Genomic DNA, 19,870 nt, shown 5'->3' with positions numbered 1-19,870 from the left:
ATCATAACATTTATTTTTTTTGGATGGATTTAGTAGCTTCCAATTTTTCACCCGCAGAAAGTTGGAAAGTTGGAGGTGCTTACGTGATCCCAACTGCCTTCGCCGGCCGACATCGATCCGCCGGATAACGCAAGCTCATCATCTCTCTCATCAAAACTAAAAGAAAAAAAGGAAAAAAGAAAAAAAAAGAAGCTTTAGTTAATTACAAGAGTGAACAGCTGTCAGACACGTGTGGAAGACAATCAGACAAGACGTGGCGTCCACGCCCGGGCCCCACCCGATTAACCACCCACCACTCCCTCCCGCGCTTTTTTTTTTCCCTTCTTTTTCTCCCCTCCCGCGCTTTTTTTTTTCCTTGTTTCTTTCCCTCGCTTTTCCTCCACGTCCGCCGCTCGCGCGAGCCGAACCCCAAAAGCAAAAGCGCCTCCAGCTTCACATGCCACCCCCGCCGCGCCACCACCTCCTCCCCGCCCTCTCGCTATATATTCCGGCGAGCTCGCCATTGCCTCTCCTACCTCATCGCCATCGCCTACCTACCTAGCTAGCCATCGTAGTCGTCGTCGTTGACAGATGGAGATGAGGCGCCTGGCTGTGAGCGGCGGGAGGAGGAGGAGGATCAGGCCGGCGGCGGCGCGGAGGAGCGGCGTGGCGCTGAGGCGGAAGGTGCGGGAGCTCCGGCGGCTGGTGCCCGGCGGGGAGGGCGCGCCGGCGAGGAGCCTGCTCGTCCGCACCGCCGACTACATCGTCCGGCTCAAGGCGAGGGTCGAGCTCCTCAGGGCGCTCTCCGCGCTCTACGACGAGCTTCCACTCCCCGCCGGCGCCGCCGCCGGCGTCTGAGCCCGCCGCCGGGGCGCGGTGGCGCGCCGCGATCGATCATTGCTTGCTTGCACCGAGATGAGAGATATACAGTAGCTATGTATAGAAGAAGAATTGAATGAATTCATTTCGAACAAGACAGCATAAAAGACATTACTATTGAATTGTTTGTTGTAGAGTGGATGGAGTTCATGCAGGCTGGCGGATAATCGATTAATTAATTACAAGCTGTTATTTAGTTACATGGAGTATATAATATATACCTCATCATGCGCTATTAACTAATTTTGTTTCTTCTGTTTTGATTTTGTTCTTCATCTATCCCTTTTTCCCTTTTGATCGATCGACGATGTTTCTTCGATTGGCGGCTTATTTTGTAGGGTGAAATTGAGGCCCTTATTGTTTTGTTTCCATGGTTCTGTACTGCTGGCATGCAAAGAACGGCCTAAGAACTAAGATAGACTTAACTGTAGTGTTGTATTATCTTTTGAATTTGATGAAGTAAAAAAATCAATAATTTTGTCGTTTCTTAATTATGGATGGAGTCCATGATATGAACTTTTGTTCTTATGGATGTATAAGAGGTATGCAAGATTTAAGAAAAGATAATCTTTGCTTTTGAGATAAGCTAAAATGCAAGTGTCTCTTCATAATTGGAGTGAATTACTTCATATATACATTTTTCTTCATTGAAACAATTGTACTACGTCCGGTCAGTTTTATTTATCGTGTCAAACAAACGTTTTGGCTTTTTTTTTGTTATTGTCTGAAAGTCTATTGATTAAGTCCAGAAGAAGTATTTCTAACTTCATAAAAAAAGTGTTATGGTGAACGGTTACAAATATATATTAGTCTAGCAATACATAAAGATTATAAATCAATAATTGTAGGCCCCATGTATATATATAGTAAATATGTACTGCGGCTTGCAATGCAAATGTATTATATGCATTGTGTATTCTACAGAAACTATGAGCAAGCAAGAAAATTTTGTGCCAACTAGCTAGGGAATAACAAAACCAAAAACAAATCCATTGGTTTTCCTTGGACTAATGCATACCCTTGGGCGTGTACGCGTGTCTTTCGTGTAATTGAAAAAGAGAGGAGAAAAAAAGTACACAATGCCAAAAGTTTGTTTAATTAATTTGAAGAGCATTCACGCACATGCAGCTGGTGCAGCAGCAGCAGTATTCATATGCAGCATGCAGCACACATATGTGAATATGTGATCATTTATCAATCATATCTGATACATATTTATTAGCTGTTGTATTGCCACCTGTTTGCAATTCATGGCCAGCTTGTAAAATTTTGTCGGAAAGATGAGGCGTTTGCATGGACAGAACAGCGAGAATGACACGTCCTTGGGAAGACAGGCAGACAACGTAGGGCGTACTCTCTCCAATCCCAAATGATTTGGAGCACTATATATCCTGATTATTATCTTAATTTAATTAATTTTGACCTGCTTCTGGAATGCACATACACCATGTAGTATTACATCCGTACCAAAATAAATGCAGCCATAAGTTTCTGTGCCCAACTTTGATCATCCGTCTTATTTGAATTTTTTTTATAATTAGTATTTTTATTGTTATTAGATTATAAAATATGAATAGTACTTTATGCGTGACTTATTCTTTCTAATTTTTTTAAAAAAATTTAAATAAAACGAATAATTAAAGTTTGACACGGAAACTCATGGCTACACTTATTCTGGGACGGAGAGAGTATATATGCATCATCATCGATCGCTGCATAATAATTAATTGATTGAGTAAAGTAGAGCCACCGCTGAGCTGGAAATTAATGCAATTATATTAGTGATGGATGCTGTATATACGCAGTGTACGCACCCATACGTCGATCGGTGTCGCATATACATCGTGGACTTTTCTCCCAGAAAGCAGGGTTATTCAATGTTTCGATCCGATCGATAAACCTGAAATTTCAGGATCTTTTGGCCGAAAATATGGTTTATTTGCTTAACAGGGACGAAGCCAGGATAAATACCTGCCGGGGTCAGTACTACTAATTAGGATTTACGTTTTCAGCCAAAACCTATCAAAAACCACGCAATTTGATATCTCCACGCGGGGTAGATTCCGAGTGAATTTTTGAATAGTTCTCAAAAATTAATTTTTAAAACAGTAAAAATTAGAATCGAACACTAAATCAGAAATATGTAATGTAGCTTGTAATTAATGATATAAGACTACATAATGCGTGACAATTATTAAAATAAAACCAACTCCTGCTGTAGTAGTGTTACATCTTACCTATTACAGCTTCTGTCTATAAAATTATTAAAACATGTACATTATTAATCTGTAAAAGATACCAAATACACCAAAGATTATCAAAACCACTAATTCTTTGCCTTCCGTTATGCTAGAAACAGAATGAAATATGATATCAGGATGTGCAATGCCTACGCAAGACAACGAGGAATATGATGATGCAACCAGGTAATTTGTGGAGTAGTGGCTTCCGGTCTTATTTGTGGGCTCAAATCTCAATCATAAATGTATATAGGACCATCATATAGTCATATAAGTGCTAGTTCATTTTCTATTTGCTGCTTGCTAGTAAGTATCGTTCCTATAGTAACAAGTTGAGCTTTGATGGAACAATCAACAATATCACCGGGGTCTAGTTTAGCTCTTCACTGGAGTAATAGGCCATGTCACATCGGATATACAGACACACATTTGAAGTATTAAATGTAGTATAATAAAAAAAAATTACAGATTCCGTCTGTAAACTACGAGACAAATTTATTAAGCCTAATTAATCTGTCATTAGCAAATATTTACTGTAGCACCACATTGTCAAATCATGGCACAATTAGGCTTAAAAGATTCGTTTCGCAATTTACACACAATTTGTGTAATTAGTTTTTTTTATATTTAATACTCCATGTGTATATCCAAACATTCGATGTGACAGGGTGAAAATTTTTTTGTGGGAACTAAACAGGGCCATAGCTGATAAAATAAAGAGGGGTAGTAGACATTGGCAAAAGATCGTCGGGGTCTACTGACCCCGATGGTTAAATGTAGCTTAACAAAATTGGTTCGCATGTACTCTATCCATTACATATTAATCATCATATAAGTTCTTTCACCAAGAAAAAAAAACTTAACTACTGTACATTTTATTTAGCACGGGAAGTGCTTCTGTGCTCCTTAATAAAAAAAAAGCTGCACACAAATTAAAGCGCACCAATGGTTTGGATTAAAAAGTGATTAACAGGTAAACCTCACTAGCGAGGGGCAGTTTCGTCCAGAAAGTAAAATTCCATACGCATACCCATCCCGTACCCGGCCAGCCGCCTCTCATCGATCGATTCGTTCGCGACACAGCTGAATGATATTCTGATGATAAGATCCGCAGCACTTGCATCCATATTTGAATCGTCCATGCCACAGCGGACAACAAAAGGATCAGCGTTTGAAAAGGACGATTCAAACACTGATCAATCAAAAAATAGGAGAAGAGTTGGGGTTTCTAATCAAGGTTTCTCCAGGTACAAAGAACAGGAGAACACTGAATCAAAAGAAGCGGTTATTCGGCCGGGAGTTTGCGTAATTATAATCATGAACGGCGGCCGTAGTGGATGCGCGCAGCACGAACCAGCCAAGCTCCATCTGGTCTGCCGCCCCCGCAGCCTCAGCTCCCTACTACGGCGCTGCCCTTCGAGAACTGGTCCTCTCTCGTCGTCCTAAAGGTAGGACATGTTTAGATCCATTTGGAATGGTAAATGGCAAATAGCAAAAGTTTTAGTGGTAAAAGTTTTGATATTGTAAAAGTACTAGTTGGTGTTTAGATACCTAAACTTTTGCCATTCTAGCACTTTTTGGTGAAGAGAGAGAGGTCCCAAAGCACTTTTTAGCACAATTTGCTACTACGGACTAGCAAATAGCAAATGGCAAATTGTCAACTTTTGCTACCATTGCTTATATCTAAAATGGCAAAAAGTGCTCTAAAATAACAAAACTTTTGCTATATCTGAACGGGTCTCAACGCCGACTACGGGCACCAAACAACGTCCCGCACAGCTCGTCACCCTCCCGTTCCTCGCACATGCACGGCCTGATCTTCACCACCCAGCCCTGTTGCCGTGTCGACCTCCCAGATCGATGGTGCGATTGGCCTGGCCTGAATGTGGGATTTTATTTCCTGGACGAAATTGGCCCTTGCTAATGACGGTTTACCCTAGCTAGTAATCATCTTTTAATCCGAACCATTGATGCACTTTAATTTTCGTGCAGTATTTTTTTCCGAGGAGCATATAAGCACGTCTTAGCGCGTAGTTAACCCATGTGCTGAGAAAGAATCAGGAAAACATGCAGACTTAGCGCTTAACTACCCACAAATATCTGTATGCATAGATACAATAATGTTGTATGTTAAACGGAGAAATCGGGGTTATATGATGATCAATTTAAAATTTCTGATTTTTTTATATGATGATCAATATGGAATGGATGAAGTATTTCGTAAAAACTTCTAGATTTCTGAAATTTCAGAATTTTGGTGCCTCTAGCTAGGATTGTGTTTCGATCCAGAAATATTGAACCCCGCTAAAGAGAGCTTGAAGTTCGAAAATCTGCGTTCTCAATTTTTCCAATTTGTTCTTCGTCACTTTTAATTCCGGTTGGAAGGCCGATTAAATTAACGACATATATATCAGAGACTAGACAAATGTTTCGCCTATTCTCGTACGAACAGAAAAACCATTCAATTTCCGCATGACCAGGAAAAAATTTCGACAGTTATTGACCAGAGAAAAGACTCCATTGTAAGGCCATTCACAGTAGTCACCAAGTTTTGGTGTTCTTCATATGCTACGTAGACTAAGACCGTCAGCCACATGTTACACAGTGCAAACTCCACAAGACCATATAAAAGTAGTTTGTAGTGGGTCCCACTAATACCACTTTTACATTTTCTCTTTTTACTTTTCCCCTCTCCTCTCTCTCCCCTCTCTTCCTTTCCCCCATCGGCCACCGCAGAGAGCCGGGCGGAGATGGAGGTCGCGGAGGTCGGGCTGAGCGGCGGCTCAAGCGGAGGTCGCGGAGGCGAGCAGGACACGGCGGGGACGGGGGAGAGCGGGAGACGGCACCGGGCCGAGCGGCAACGGCGGTGGGGCCTGGCGCCGTGCCTCCCCTCCTCCTCCTCCGGCAGCGGCGAATCGAGGAAGCTGCCGCCGCCGCCGCGCCCCACCTCTTCATCCGCCGCGGGCGGGAAGCCACCGTCAGCCAGATCCAGATCTCCGGCCTCCGCGCCGTGGCCCGAGCGGCGACGGCGTCAGCGGCGGCGGCGGCGGCGGCGGCGGCGGGCGTCGACGTCGGGCGGCGGTGGAACTCCGGCCTCCGCGCCATGGCCCGAGCGGCGATGGCGTCGGGCTTCTGTGTGTGCTTGATTGCTTGTGCCTCTCCTCTTCTCAGCTGCTCCCCTCTCTCTTTCCTTTTCCTTGCTTTTCACAGACTTTTCAGCCCAAGAACGGGTGACCATCCATGGCTACCCGGTCTTCACTTGGCCACACATGTGGAGGACGTGGCACTCAATATGGTGTTCCTTCTTCTTAGGCTGAACGCCCCATAGATGCATTGTAAATGCCTTAAGTTGGAATTGTACTGCTACAGCCACAGTACAAGGATCAGAATAAAAAGTTTTTGGTTAATTGGATTCATACCACTGCAAATTTGTCAAATCAGAAAAATGACACTACTTTTCGCGATAGACGCTTGGTGCCGCTGAAATTTTATAAAATTGTAACTATTCGCGATAATCTCCACGTACGGTTTGTTGTTACCGGTGCGAACTGCGAAGCGACGAACAAAATGTGGGAGAATTTACTATTTGCCACTCTCTCAAAATGCCAGTGCTCAAATGCCATTCTTCCAAATTTTCATTCCCAAATGCCACCCGGGCCCACATGTCAACCTCACTCAGCATCAGGTCCCGCATCACTTTTGAATGGAAAGTGAGACTGACATGTGGACCCAGGTGGCATTTGGAAATGAAAATTTGGGAGAGTGGCATTTGAGCACTGGCATTTTGAGAGAGTGGCAAATAGTAAATTCTCCCACAAAATGATGGAAAAGCATTCACACATGCTGAATCATAGTGAAATATGTATATATATAGGATAGATAGTTGAATTAATTCTGGACTACACAGAGACACATACGGACAATCGTTTATTATATACAGAAGAAATGCATATTCTCATTGGAGTTCATCTCAAATGTTTCTGCCTTCATATATGTACAGAAGAATCTCAGTCACACAATGACACAAATGAGGTAAACTGCCATTATATACAGGTAGATTAAACATCCCAAAGCAAGTAGATCAATGTTAATCTTAACAATTCGTCGATTCAACTTCAGGTTGTCAGCACGTGGCAGTAATCTTTCGTTTTCATGACTCTTATTACACTGCAAGAGTACCTTAACGTTGGAATCTCGGTCCACTGCTCCTCAACTTTTAATTTTCTTTTTTTTTGGATGTTTTCTGGGGTTCATGTCTTCATCGATATATTTACAAATACGAGACATAAAAATGCTAAAGATAACGAAGCCATAGAAGAATGGATAAATAATCAGTTTGGAAGAGAAGAAAGCCAGCGCTCTACAAAATTCTTGGCACCTGCGGAACACAAACAGAAAGAAATATTACAACAATGGTCAAGCAAAAAAAAATATTTAGAATCATGCACGGTATTGACTAAGAAAACAGAGAATATTAACAAACAAAACTATATCAGGAAAGGCAAGCTGCACAACGAACTTCGGTATGGACAAATTTAATTAAAATATTCACATTAAAATGGTCAAATCAGACAACAAAGTGCCTAATTCTCGATCGATCAGTTTGAGCAGGCTATGCCCTCTGAAAAATGTCATGGCATTTATCTTGTAAAGATTCTGGGAATGATAATAAATAACAGAAGAACTAAAACATTAAATGTCTGAGAAATAAATAGTTGTAAAAGGAAATCGACCATACTGATTAGTTAACATGTTTGCAAAATTATTAATATTGTTATTAAAAGAGTTATTAAAAATAATGTGATCTTTGCATCGAACATGTCTTTCATTCTTTTGTTCTAAGGAGCATTTGACAGTGTTTATGCGCCCTAATTGCAAATTTTACCCACACATAACAATTAGGTTGTATCGGGCTTTTCCATGTTAAAATGTGATCTCAGAAGGTTGTCAAATAATAAGAACAAACAAACACATGGAAGCCTTATTGCATACTACTAAAGAAATTTGGGGAGTAATTCGTAAAAGAAACACACTGATAACTTCACCTCCACCTCGTTCTTAAAGTACATAGAAAGTAACAGGTGTTTGTATATCCGACATGACCACATATAGATGTAACTGAACAAAAAGAATGAGGAGAGACAGCATATAACAGAATCATTTATTACCCTTGTGTGGTGATGTTCATTTGCAGCTCTCACGTTTGGTTTGGTGCATGACCTTCCTAACTTAGCGGGACAATAATGAGCGTACAAGACCCTTCCTATTAGAGTTAGGCGGGCGCTACCAGAGCAAGACCACATGACACAGAATTAATCATGAACTACAGGAACAGATAACACTAGAGCAATGAAAATGTACTTCTCACCAGATCTCCAGAGCATTCAGGGTTTCCGTCTAGAACTGAAAACTGGATAAAATAGCACATCCTACCGTGCATTAGAGGATTTAGGCAACAAAACACACAAACTAAATGAAGTTCCCAAGGCAACCGTACAAAATGAGCCATCAAAATCAATAACTGATTTATCTACCAACTTCAACAGCATATGGACACCAACATGACAGATCATTAGCAATAGCTTGCTTGGCACATGCACCAGAACAGAGATGGACACCACAAGCATAACAATTGACAAGTTATAATTTCAGGATGATCATGCCACCAAACATTCACATATAACAACAATTATGGTCACAGTAGCACAACAAAATGATGACAAAACAAAGCATGTAGAGAGAACAGTTATGTCGTACTATCCTAGTCTACTATTAGGATGAATGGATGATAACACCTAAGCAATCATTTCAATCAGAGAAAATTACGGAAAAAACAAATTCTATTTTTTCCAATTTGGTGATTTTTGCAGTGGGACTGAGTAATTCCATCAATCCGGAACTTGTGGTTCCAACATAAGACAACTAAGTCAATTATCAAGTCAGTGGTGATTCACCATGACTAAAAAGTTGAAAAACCCTTAATTCTTCCACTTTAGACCTTAGCAATGTAACTTTCCCCTGTCCAACATATTAGTTACAACTAGATGGCATTTTCCAACTAGCTGATCTCTCCGATAGTCTCCGTCACAAAATAAGTACAGCCATGAGTTTCCATGTCCAACTTTAATCATCCATCTTATTTGAAATTTTTGTATGGTTAGTATTTTTATTGTTATTAGATTATAAAACATGAATAGTATTTTATGCATGACTTGTGTTTTTTAGTTTTTTTTTAAAAAAAATCAAATAAGACGAACAATTAAAGTTGGACACGGAAACTCATGGCTGCGCTTATTTTGAGACAAGGGGGTACTATCCAAGACCAAGGATGCACTCTCATCAAACCGGAGCTTGTGTCAGGACCATGACATAATCAGTTAGCAAGTCAATGATTGTCCAACAGACACCGGTGATTAAATGTTTACTAAGCAGGTGTTTCACCCAATGCTATAATTTCAGCATCAGTTTGAACTCTGACAGTTCCCAATTTGGTGCATCAATTTAAGAGGTCGAACTTTGTGTGTGATACTAGCTTCAACTATGCAGCTTAAGCACTTGCTAATGCTAACTCTACATCAACAGCATAAGCATATATAATGCACATTGTGAAAGGATATTATTGTACAGTGAGCTCACCGGAGACATTGCCGTCGGCGAGCCTACCGCGGCCGGGCTCCTCGACACGGCGGCGGCCATGGCGGTAACACGGCACGAGGACGGCGAAGCTGCCGTCGGAATCCCCGTCGCTGTGGAGCTCCGGCCCCTGCGGCTCGAGCCAGCCGATGGACCAGTCGGAGTCGTCGGAGCCCGAGTCCGACGAGTACCCGTCGACGCCGCCGCCGACGTCGAGCGGCACGACGACCATGTCGTGCTCCCTGTCGACCACCTCACGGCTGCGCGGCCGGCTCGTCCCCTTCCGGGCGCGTCGAGCGCCGCCGCCGGAGCTCGCCGGGCCCCTGAGGGTGCCCATCGTCGGCTCCCGGAACCCGGAGGGGGAGTCCGGGAACAGCGCGCCGGCCATGGCCACGGCCACGCTGCTCGCCGGAGCGTCGCGAGCTCGCCGGGTGGTTCTACTCCCCGGCCATATCCAGTCGGAGAAGCGGCTCAGCCCCATGGCCGCTAGGAGCCAAGATTTCTCTCCCCTTCTTCTTGATCCGGACAAAAATCGCCGGATCCAACAAGAATTGAAACAAAAAGATCTCCCTCAAGAATCCAAATCTTCGCTACAGCTATAGATCCAATGAAGATAAATTTTCTACCAAAAATTAAGCAAACTCGCCGCCTTCTGAAGCAATTACAAACAAACAAACAAACAGGCTAGATGGAGGAGAACAAAAAAAAAAACTGCTCACAAATAGCCGCAGAAAAAAAAACGATAAGCCCTTTTTCCACTCTAATCAACGAAATGAAGCGAATCAACAACGAAACAATCAGGAGTAGTCGCTCACAAGAAATCCAATCGGTTCGTCATCCCAACACGCTTCGCACAGACACCGAAAGCACCAAATTGGGGGGAGGCGAAACAAAACAAACTGAACGAAACCCAGATCACTCACTAGCCACCACTAGTACATAGTAACATCTTTTTTACTCCAATCTGCAAGAACTCTCCTCCATTGGCTCGAGAACCAAGAAACCAACCAAACCCGGCCCGAGACGAAGGCGTGATTTCAGGACAAGCAAGCTCTCAAACTCCACTACCACCAGCAGCCGGGTTGTTAGGACGTCACTGGATCAAATCCAATGGGGATAAACTGCTCGCAAGATTCGAATCTGGAGGTGGGCGAGAGGATCGGAGAGGGGGATGGGAGAAGAAGAGAGGAGGTGATGCTTCTGTTCTGTTTCGTAAGCCACCGGCGGCAGCGATAAATCGGCGGAAAAATAAATAATTAATTAATTAGTGGTTGGGTAACGGACGGCTGCGATCGCGCGCGGCGGTTGCGGGAGGGCGATCTGGGCCGTCGGATTTGGGTGTGTGGGGGGAGGCGGAGGGAGACCCGATCGACTGGGTGGAATGGAACGGAGGCTTGCACGGCTGGGCCATCGGTCGTGAGCTGCGTCCGACGTGGCACGTGAGCGCGTGACGTGTGCTTGCAAGGCAAGCTTCCCGTTCGCGTCCGTGACATCTGCAGAGTTTCATTCCGTAGCAGTAAAGCCTCTTGGCATAAAACTAACATTTAAATTTTAAAATTTAGGCTGTGTAGTTCGACACTAAAATTGAAAGTTTGAAAAAATTAAAACGATATAACGGAAAAATTGAAAGTTTGTGTGCGTAGAAAAGTTCGATGTGACGGAAAAGTTGAAAGTTTGAAAAAAAAAAGTTGGAATGTAAATATGGTCTTTTTTTTTCCTCGCAAAAAAAGGGCCTTATTTTTAGAGTTGATTTAAAGATATTTAAAAATATTTTTTATATTAGCTTTTAGTAAGTCACTAAAAACATATATATAAAAAAATTATTACCAATCAGTCGTCAAGATTTATAATTAACTTTTTGGAAATAGATAGGGCTCTGAAGTTGCATTTCATCTCGCATTTAATTAAAGTTCTCTAACCATTGTTTGGGTCAACTATATTGTAGATGATAATTTTGCCACAAATTAGTTCATGATTGATCCTTCCGCTGGTATTTATTAACAGTTGACTGCCAGTCTTTCTGATAAAAATCAATCTGATTAGGATCCTTGTTGCCTGATGATTAGCATGACAATTGCGTAAACCTGAAAATTCCTCAGAAATTGAATCACTCGATAAACTCCTCACAGAAAATGTTACACCAACTGTCAACTCTATCGCTGCTGTTTGACTTTTAATTGAGTGTCTGGCAAGCCAACTTGCAGCTTTGTAATTTGTAGTCACCGACAAAATTGTGTACATTGACCACGTTACGTGAAGGATAGAATATCAAGGGATGCAAGAATTTTTTTTTCCTATTTAAAACAGTAAAATATTGGGAATCCGTTCAATGGACCTGTATGGAACATCTCATTCTAAACTATTAGGCCAACGTAAAAGATGCAAAAGAAAAATAAAATAAAATTACAAGTCAGAGGTAAGAGAATTAAAGAAACAACTGTGTGAAAATGCTAGGTGCATCTAGTAAATTTATGCGAGGGGAAAAGAAATTGGGCGATTTTTTTTAGATAATGAAATGAATCTCAGCATTTGCTTCAAGGAAGCTATAGCTCATTTCTACAAAATCCGCTCAACAAAGAGCATGAAAAATCTAAAAATGCCGATACACAAATTAGTGACCACCATATTAAAGTATATTTATAAATCTCTATCTGTAGTTAGCAAATATCTATGTAATTGTTGACTCTAGGTTTTGGCAGACAATATAAGTTTGTACTGAATAGTACTCCCTCTGTCTAAAAAAAAAAAAACCAATTCTAGTTACAAACTATATCCAAGTTCGTAGCTAGGATTAGGTTTTTTTTAGGACGAAGGGTCTACCTTACAAAGGAAATTGGGGATTGAACTCTTGATTGTATTAAGGCCTTAGGTAAATCTAGAACACGAACAAATACCCTTGACACACGCTGCTACACTAATATTTAGCACATATTTGGTAGACTGGGCACGCAAGATTTACCAAAATACAGTACAACTTCACAATTAGTACAACAGCAAATGGAGCTCAGACACATCAGTTTATCACGGTTTATGAGAATTTGCATACTGCAATTATGATGCCAGTTATTGTTAATTCTCAACATATATAACAAGGCCTGAAGCAAATGATCAGCTCAGAGAAGATGCATTTCAAATGCGAAAGCCCCATATAACCTCTAATCAACGAATATCCGGGTTTTAGAGTTCAGACTAGCGATACCGCTGATAGAGCATCCGAAGATCTCTGCAGTGTATGCACGTCCAGGGCGTCAATGGAGGATCAAGACAGTACGAGTGTACCCATTGCGACCGGCAAACATGGCAGCTCAGAAGAAGCTCCTCAGGCTCACGACAGTGGCACTGGTAGCATGCCCCTTGCCCAGACTACAAATATAAGAAAGGTGTAAGAGAGGTGAGGAATTGCAAGCCAAAATTAAAGGTAATTTATGTAGCAGCAAGTTACTATAATGGAATAGGAGCTCACCGGTGATTCTGGGAGGCCGTAGAGACTATCATCAAATATGAAAGTGTCGGTAGAAGTTAAGCACGGTATAGTTTGAGAGTATATCTTTTGATCAGATGTACCAGCCTCATCTATTTTACTGATCCAGGCAAAACTTGTTTTGCACAGAGGACATGTCGAAACTTTTCCCCTAGAAGACTGAAAAAGAAAGACACATCATGCGAGTGTAAGAACAGGTTTCAAATTGAAGAATAATGATATTAGAACCACAGGCTCTTTGGCTACAAAAGGAAAAAGTTCAGCAAAGAAATGATAAAATACAGCATTCTGAGAATGATGACTGTTAAAAAAATATACATTTTATTCCCGAAAAAAAATATACATTTTTATTTTATTTCAAGAATCCAGAACTGCGTATTATTTCATAAAGCAGAAGAAAATGATCAACATATATGTTTTCGATCTGATATGTTGTAGTTTGACAACATCTATTCCAATCAGCATGAAATGCTAGACATCTTGAATATACAATCCACCATTTCCTCACTGTATTATACTGAAGCATATGAGCATGAGAGTAACGCAGACGGATGGGTCATATAATTGTGTTAACGAAAAGAATGAATCGAGCTGAACAAGGTGCACTGAATACATACCAGAGAATCCGCCCATTCTTGAATGCATGAATAACAAAATCGGTGTCCACATGGTAAGATGCCCCTTGTGGATGAAAAATCAGTCCAGCAAATGACACAGGAAAGTTCTGCTTGCCCTTGACGACTGGTTGATTCTTCCAAAGTGGCTTTCTCATCACCTCCCTTGTCATCATCAGCTGCAATGTCAATGTTTCCTTGATTTGTTTTCTCAGTACAGAAAGCTGGTTCTTGTCTGGATGAATCACTTGGCTGAAAGCTTCTTGAACTTTCACCCAATTCAAAATTTTCTTGATCCTCACTTTTCTCAGGATCATGCTCACTGGCTTCACCATAATCATATATACTGTCCAAGGTACTTTGTCGCAGTCTTGTCTTCCTTGTTTTTCTTCGATCTTCAGTGGGCAGAGTATCCGACATTTGAGGTTCATCGAAGCTGTCTGTCAAACTTTCATTTTCACAGCTTTCTATAAGATAGCCTGCATGCTTGGTTCTTGATTCTTTTTTCATGAGACTATTTCTTTTTCTCATCATGCTAGCATCATCATTATGCAGAAGCTTTGACAAATCTCCCTTCTGCTTTGATGCGCTCCGAGATGAAGTATAACTTGACTCATGACGCCCTTTTCTTGCCTGCGTTATCATTAATACATACACATTAGATTACAGAGAACCTGTAAGCAAAAGAAAATACAAAGCAAGATGAAACAAGAAGCTAGGTATATCGAATCATCAAAGACCATATAGCAAAACAAGTGCTGCTCTAAATTAAAACACAGATTAGCAACACAGATTTTCATCGCCTTGGATGTGGATGGCATGAAAAAGTTTGAAGTCAATCTGCATAAACAACAGCAGCTTCATATAGGTGCTATTCCAGTTTCCATCACTGAAAGGTCCTTGAGGAGACATGGCTGGTATGGATTATGTGGGACAAAAAATAATCTACTGGGTTAGTGGGAATTTCATTCATCAGAAGAGTTATATTATCATTAGGAGTAGCTATACAACATTTGACAGTTTTTTGGGTGAAAAACATTCAAAATGAAACACAGTGACATGCATGATAAACATTTATAACTACAAAAGATAGTTCTAAAAACAATTATAAAGGATACATGATCAAGGATGTTCAGGTCTTAGTTGAGCAACAATCATATTGATAGGTTCAAACCAAAATGAATATCTAACTATCAGCACAGCATAGAGATGACATCTAAAGGTTCGCTAATATAAAGCTACAGAACATTATCTACAAAAATAAAGTGAAGGCAGACAAAGAAAAACTGACACAAAGGGGAATATAATTTGCGTACTACCATGAGACTAGAAATATTGTCTTCTGGATCTAGTGCATCTTCATTGTTTGATTTTTGTGCATGCTTTAGACGTTTTCTTCTTTCCTTCACATGTGTTGCACCAATCTTAGAATTCTCGTGATCACCAACAAAATTCTGAAGCCAACGGATCAACAAAGGAAATAGAGTAAAAATGAAGTACATAAGTACATTGGAAAAGGTATGCAAAGTATTCTAATTTTGTAAGGTGGTGACAACTGGAACATGGAAGAATACCACCCAATGTCAGGATTAAATGCATAATACCTTTTTAAAAGCAATGTACAGAAGATATGTACAAACTTAAAAGGCTTTTAAAAGCTGCTCCCATATTTATATATTTTTTTAATGGATACTCTAATATTTATACCATGGATGGCTTGACAAAAAAAACAAAACAGATCCACCATCATCCAGCACTTTTTTCACTTGGTAATAAGGCCATGGTTGGCATTCAGCAATGCCAATAGACAGGGATGATGTCTGAACTGACTGAACAGCAACTAATGCGGTAGTGGTGAAATGTAGTATGCTAAACCATAGTACTGAACAGAATATAACTTAACTTGTGGAATGTAGTCAGTAGTCCCATTAAAGGATTCTACCAGGAAATCAAATCATGCAAGGACAATAATCTATTATATACTAAAAGTCCATTAAACATCCTATAAACGCTCCTAAGCCGCCACGTGGCGCATTACAAGCGCTCCTAGATCGCCATGTGGCATTCTACAATCCCGCCATCGATTTTCACTTAAATTGGTGGACCCATTATCTTACACCGTCAGATTAAATCTATTTAAAAGTTTATGCTTTCTATATCTGAGATAATCCGTCCACCAGAAATATTTACGTATGTACATGGAAATACCCAAATAGTACGTATGTTACTTTGGATGAAAAAAAATATATACCTTGGTACTGTTTATTTGAAAAGAAAACAAACAGCGTACATAGTACGTACGATAAAAAATATAAAGACAAAAAAAAAACTGTTCACCTAGGAAAGAACGAAGGATACGTACCATATAAGCACGATTAAAGATGTACAATGTTATAACCATCGAGGCCTTTTTAAAATATGATCTTCTATACTATAAAAATAAAGTTTATTACTCTACAAATATGGTCATTTGCTGCTTCTACAAGCGTTCTTAGACCGCCACGTGACACTACGTAATTTCACCATCGATTTTCATTTATATTAATGGACCAGTTATTTTCTACAATTGCATTAGCCCGCTTTCTCTTAATCTCCTGTGTATGAGAGAAACTATTTTCCGGATAGTCGATTAAAAAAACCAAAGAAACATATGTACATACCATTAAAAAAAGCTATAAAGCCCTCCCAAAAAAATAAATACGTACGTTGGTACAACATCAAAAAAATATAGTTAGTCCTTAAAATAGGATTTTTTATACTATAAAACTAAATTTATTACTCCAGAAATATGCAAGTTAAACTAAGATCAATATAAGTATCAAATCAAAGGTATTTAAACATCCATTTTTAAATTATAATCCATTGTATTCAAATGTTGATGACTTATCATAGTTATATTATGATGCTAAATACATTACAACACATGGAGCTGACATATAGTAATTAATATTAATTTTCAAATGATTTAGGTGACATATAAAAATTAATTTCATCATAATCTTTGAAATAATTTCACATCATATTTTGTGGTGTCAAATATCACTTGACAAATATATAACACTAACTGAAATCGACATGCGTGAAAACAAAACAACGTTATGTTTTGTCAGTTATATATGATTTAATTTTAATTTATGGAGACTAAAATTCTCAAATGTTTTTTTTCATATTTTCAAAACTATTTCATTGGTATTCCTAGGCAATAATCTTTCTATAATATGGCCCCTTAATCCATACGTTTTTCCCACCAGATTGGTTTGTTAACAAATGTGCATTAAACTACTCATGATATATTTTGTTTATAGTCGAGGAATTCTAATATGTCGAGTATAAGTGATAGTTGATAGTTGATGAATGTATGCTATAAGTGCACTCCAAAAAATTAGTTATTTTTTAATATTTTTTGAAAATAAATAAAATTTAAAATTAGTAAATGTGTCTCATGCAATTATGAACAACAGGTCACAAAAACAAACCATACACTAAAATATTGATCTTTGTCAAAATATAAACAATGATATAATGATATGATACTCTGAAGATGGTTATGATCATATATCTGTTTAGCGATATATTTTTTAATGATCAACCTCACTCATTTCAAAACGGAATATTGTATTTATACCATAAAAATTTGGGTAGTATTGCTTAATACTAGAAAAAAAATTATGTCTACACAAAACGTAAAAACAACTATTTTTTTATGGGAAGAATTATTTTCATTACATCGCTTTCTCTAAAGGGTATTGAACATCTTTTACAAGTATAGTTGAGGTAGCCCCAGTGGAGACCACCATAGATAATAGTGCTCAACTTTTTACTTACTGATGCAATCGTTTTTGAGGGTGCTGTTAGTGAATTAGGCCTTAAAATTACACTGCATGCTGGCCTTGAGAGGCACGAGTATGTCGATACGGAACCCATGTTTAGAGGCAACAGAGAAATAAAGACTTGGTATCTCCACCTGTTAGAGGGGATATTCATGTCTAATTTTCAACACTGTTATCACATTTACCATTAGATGCAACACTTTAAGTATATTTATTTATAGATTTAGAACTAAGTGTTGACATAAACATTTAGGTATATAGTGGAGATAAATGTTTTATGTATTATTGATGTATTAGGCTTATTTTGGTGCTACAGATGCAGTTTCATTTATTAAAAAGGCATCTAGCGACAATGGTAAGAAGTAATGGTGACAATAGGTGAGTTTACATAATCAGGACAAAAGTGATTTTTTAATATAAGAAACATTCCTATTGTTTATATTAAAATCTACAATATATTTCACGACATAGATTTTTGTTATTATGAGGTAAAATATACAATTTCTTATACGCATATGATGAGATATGACTTAATTCTCTTAACGTTATTTTTTATAAACATAATGAATAAGATCCCCGCACATCCGCGCGGGCTTCCTTCCTAGTTGATATAATAGTTCTTACTTCTTTCAGTAGGGAGGAATCAGACCATCGCTGATGCTCGCAATCAGAACCTGAATCAGCAACCACAAGCACATCGGTCGCATATGAAGTATTGCAGAAATCATCAGGTAATTCTTTCAAGCATCTATCCTCCATGCTTGCATTTCTCTTGGATCGTGAACGTGGGAAAGTGGGCAGCTCAGGGACTGGCCCTGCTTCTTCACCACTGGACATCAAGCAAAATAGAAGGTTTTTTGAGACTGACGGGGGAAAACTAGGCACAATAATATAAATTTGTGCTATTTGACTATTTCTCCTACATTACAAGCTATCAGCTGTCAAGCGCATAAAGAACGGTAAGCATCTAATAAATCAAATCGAATGTTTAAACTAACCACTGGGCTTTGGACTATGCTACAAATCTATAAGGTTCAAATCCTGTTAATACGAATATAGGGAAAGGCCCCAAGAGTACTAAAACCCTATACAATTATATGGCCCCTTTCGACACACAGCATGACTGATTTATTGCAGCAAATCAATGAACATGGAAATCACAAAACCACTCTGAATGTAACTCCTAGTTCCGAATTAACATTTCCTCCAAAGAAAAAAAAAATACATGCCCACATGCCCAATTCATCGCTGTTCATATCCATCTGAAACAATTACCAATAGTCGAACATGTAGAGTAGCATCGCACCAAGCAGAAGAAACCAGGTACCTTTCCAACACGTAGGGTTTCTCGGGGAGGCGCCTCCCCTCCTTGAGGCAGTCCTCGAACCAGCGGTGGCTGACGACGCGCGTCCGAAGCCTCCTCGCGATGTCGTACTTCTTCCCCTCAAGCCTCCAGCACACCTGTCACCCCAATCGAGAAGCGCGCGAGCGCGAGCGCGCGTCAGATTTCTCGCCGGCGGAACAAGTTCAGCGGCCAATCAGACCGGCGCAAGGCGTGTGCGCCGTATTACCAGGTGGGTGATGGATCTGCTCATGGCGCCGACGTAGCTCGCGCCGGTCTCCGCGATGAGCCTGACCAGCCTGTGCCGCTCGTCGCCGTGGTAGCCGCTCACGGTGGCGACCACGTCCCGCATCCCCTCCACCGCCGGCATGGAGTCCCCGCCGAGGAGAGGCAGGCCAATCAGTGAAGCGGTCTCCGAATCGGCGGCGAGCGGCGGAGGCGGCGGCGGCGAGATGGGGCGACGTGGTGGGGGAAGAGGAGAGGAGAGAAATTTCTGGAGGCGCCTTTTGCGATTCCCCTCCTCCTTCCGCGTTTGCCTCCGGAAAATTTGAAATTTTCAGATCCCCGCGTCGGTCGAGGGCTGGTGGGCCGCAGCTTCGCGTAAGATTGATGGGAGGTGGGCTGGCCCAAACTGTGATTTGCCATCGGATTAAGTACACTTTAACTCCCTTAAAATAGGTCCGAATCTAATCCATGACCCTGAACCGCAAAACCAGATATGTTAACCCCCTAAACTATTAAAACCGGTTCAATTTGACTTCCTCGATAGTTTTGGAGAGCGGTTTTGCTGACATGGCCGGGTCTTCGTCCTACGTAGCGTTGACGTGGCGCTTAAGTGGCATTAGAATTAAAAATATATATGCGGGCCATTT

The 19,870-nt window shown here is 40.4% G+C and overlaps 3 protein-coding genes across 3 annotated transcripts; 1 reads left to right on the top strand and 2 right to left on the bottom strand.

Moving 5' to 3' along the window:
- The first annotated feature begins 358 nt into the window (after nt 1-358).
- On the top strand, nt 359-1,240 carry LOC127782902 (transcription factor IBH1-like). Its single transcript, XM_052310180.1, has one exon. It carries the CDS (start codon nt 571-573, stop codon nt 835-837), a length of 267 nt encoding a protein of 88 aa, XP_052166140.1. The 5' UTR covers nt 359-570; the 3' UTR covers nt 838-1,240.
- Nucleotides 1,241-7,024: 5,784 nt separating this feature from the next.
- Nucleotides 7,025-10,938, bottom strand: LOC127782790 (uncharacterized). The gene is made up of 2 exons (XM_052310058.1): nt 9,735-10,938; nt 7,025-7,476 (listed from the first exon to the last, which is right to left on the bottom strand). The coding sequence occupies exons 1-2, from the start codon at nt 10,210-10,212 to the stop codon at nt 7,430-7,432; spliced, it is 525 nt and encodes a 174-aa protein (XP_052166018.1). The 5' UTR covers nt 10,213-10,938; the 3' UTR covers nt 7,025-7,429.
- Nucleotides 10,939-12,523: 1,585 nt separating this feature from the next.
- LOC127781338 (uncharacterized) lies at nt 12,524-19,510 on the bottom strand. The gene is made up of 7 exons (XM_052308281.1): nt 19,228-19,510; nt 18,984-19,117; nt 18,281-18,485; nt 15,146-15,280; nt 13,830-14,459; nt 13,195-13,371; nt 12,524-13,094 (listed from the first exon to the last, which is right to left on the bottom strand). Exons 1-7 carry the CDS (start codon nt 19,366-19,368, stop codon nt 12,921-12,923), a joined length of 1,596 nt encoding a protein of 531 aa, XP_052164241.1. The 5' UTR covers nt 19,369-19,510; the 3' UTR covers nt 12,524-12,920.
- Between the last annotated feature and the right edge of the window lie 360 nt (nt 19,511-19,870).

This window comes from Oryza glaberrima, chromosome 8, assembly GCF_000147395.1.
Source record: "Oryza glaberrima chromosome 8, OglaRS2, whole genome shotgun sequence".
In the NCBI taxonomy this organism is placed as follows: Eukaryota; Viridiplantae; Streptophyta; class Magnoliopsida; order Poales; family Poaceae; genus Oryza; species Oryza glaberrima.
The sequence above is the reverse complement of the archived record's forward strand: the minus strand, read 5'-3'. Positions and strand labels throughout refer to the sequence as shown.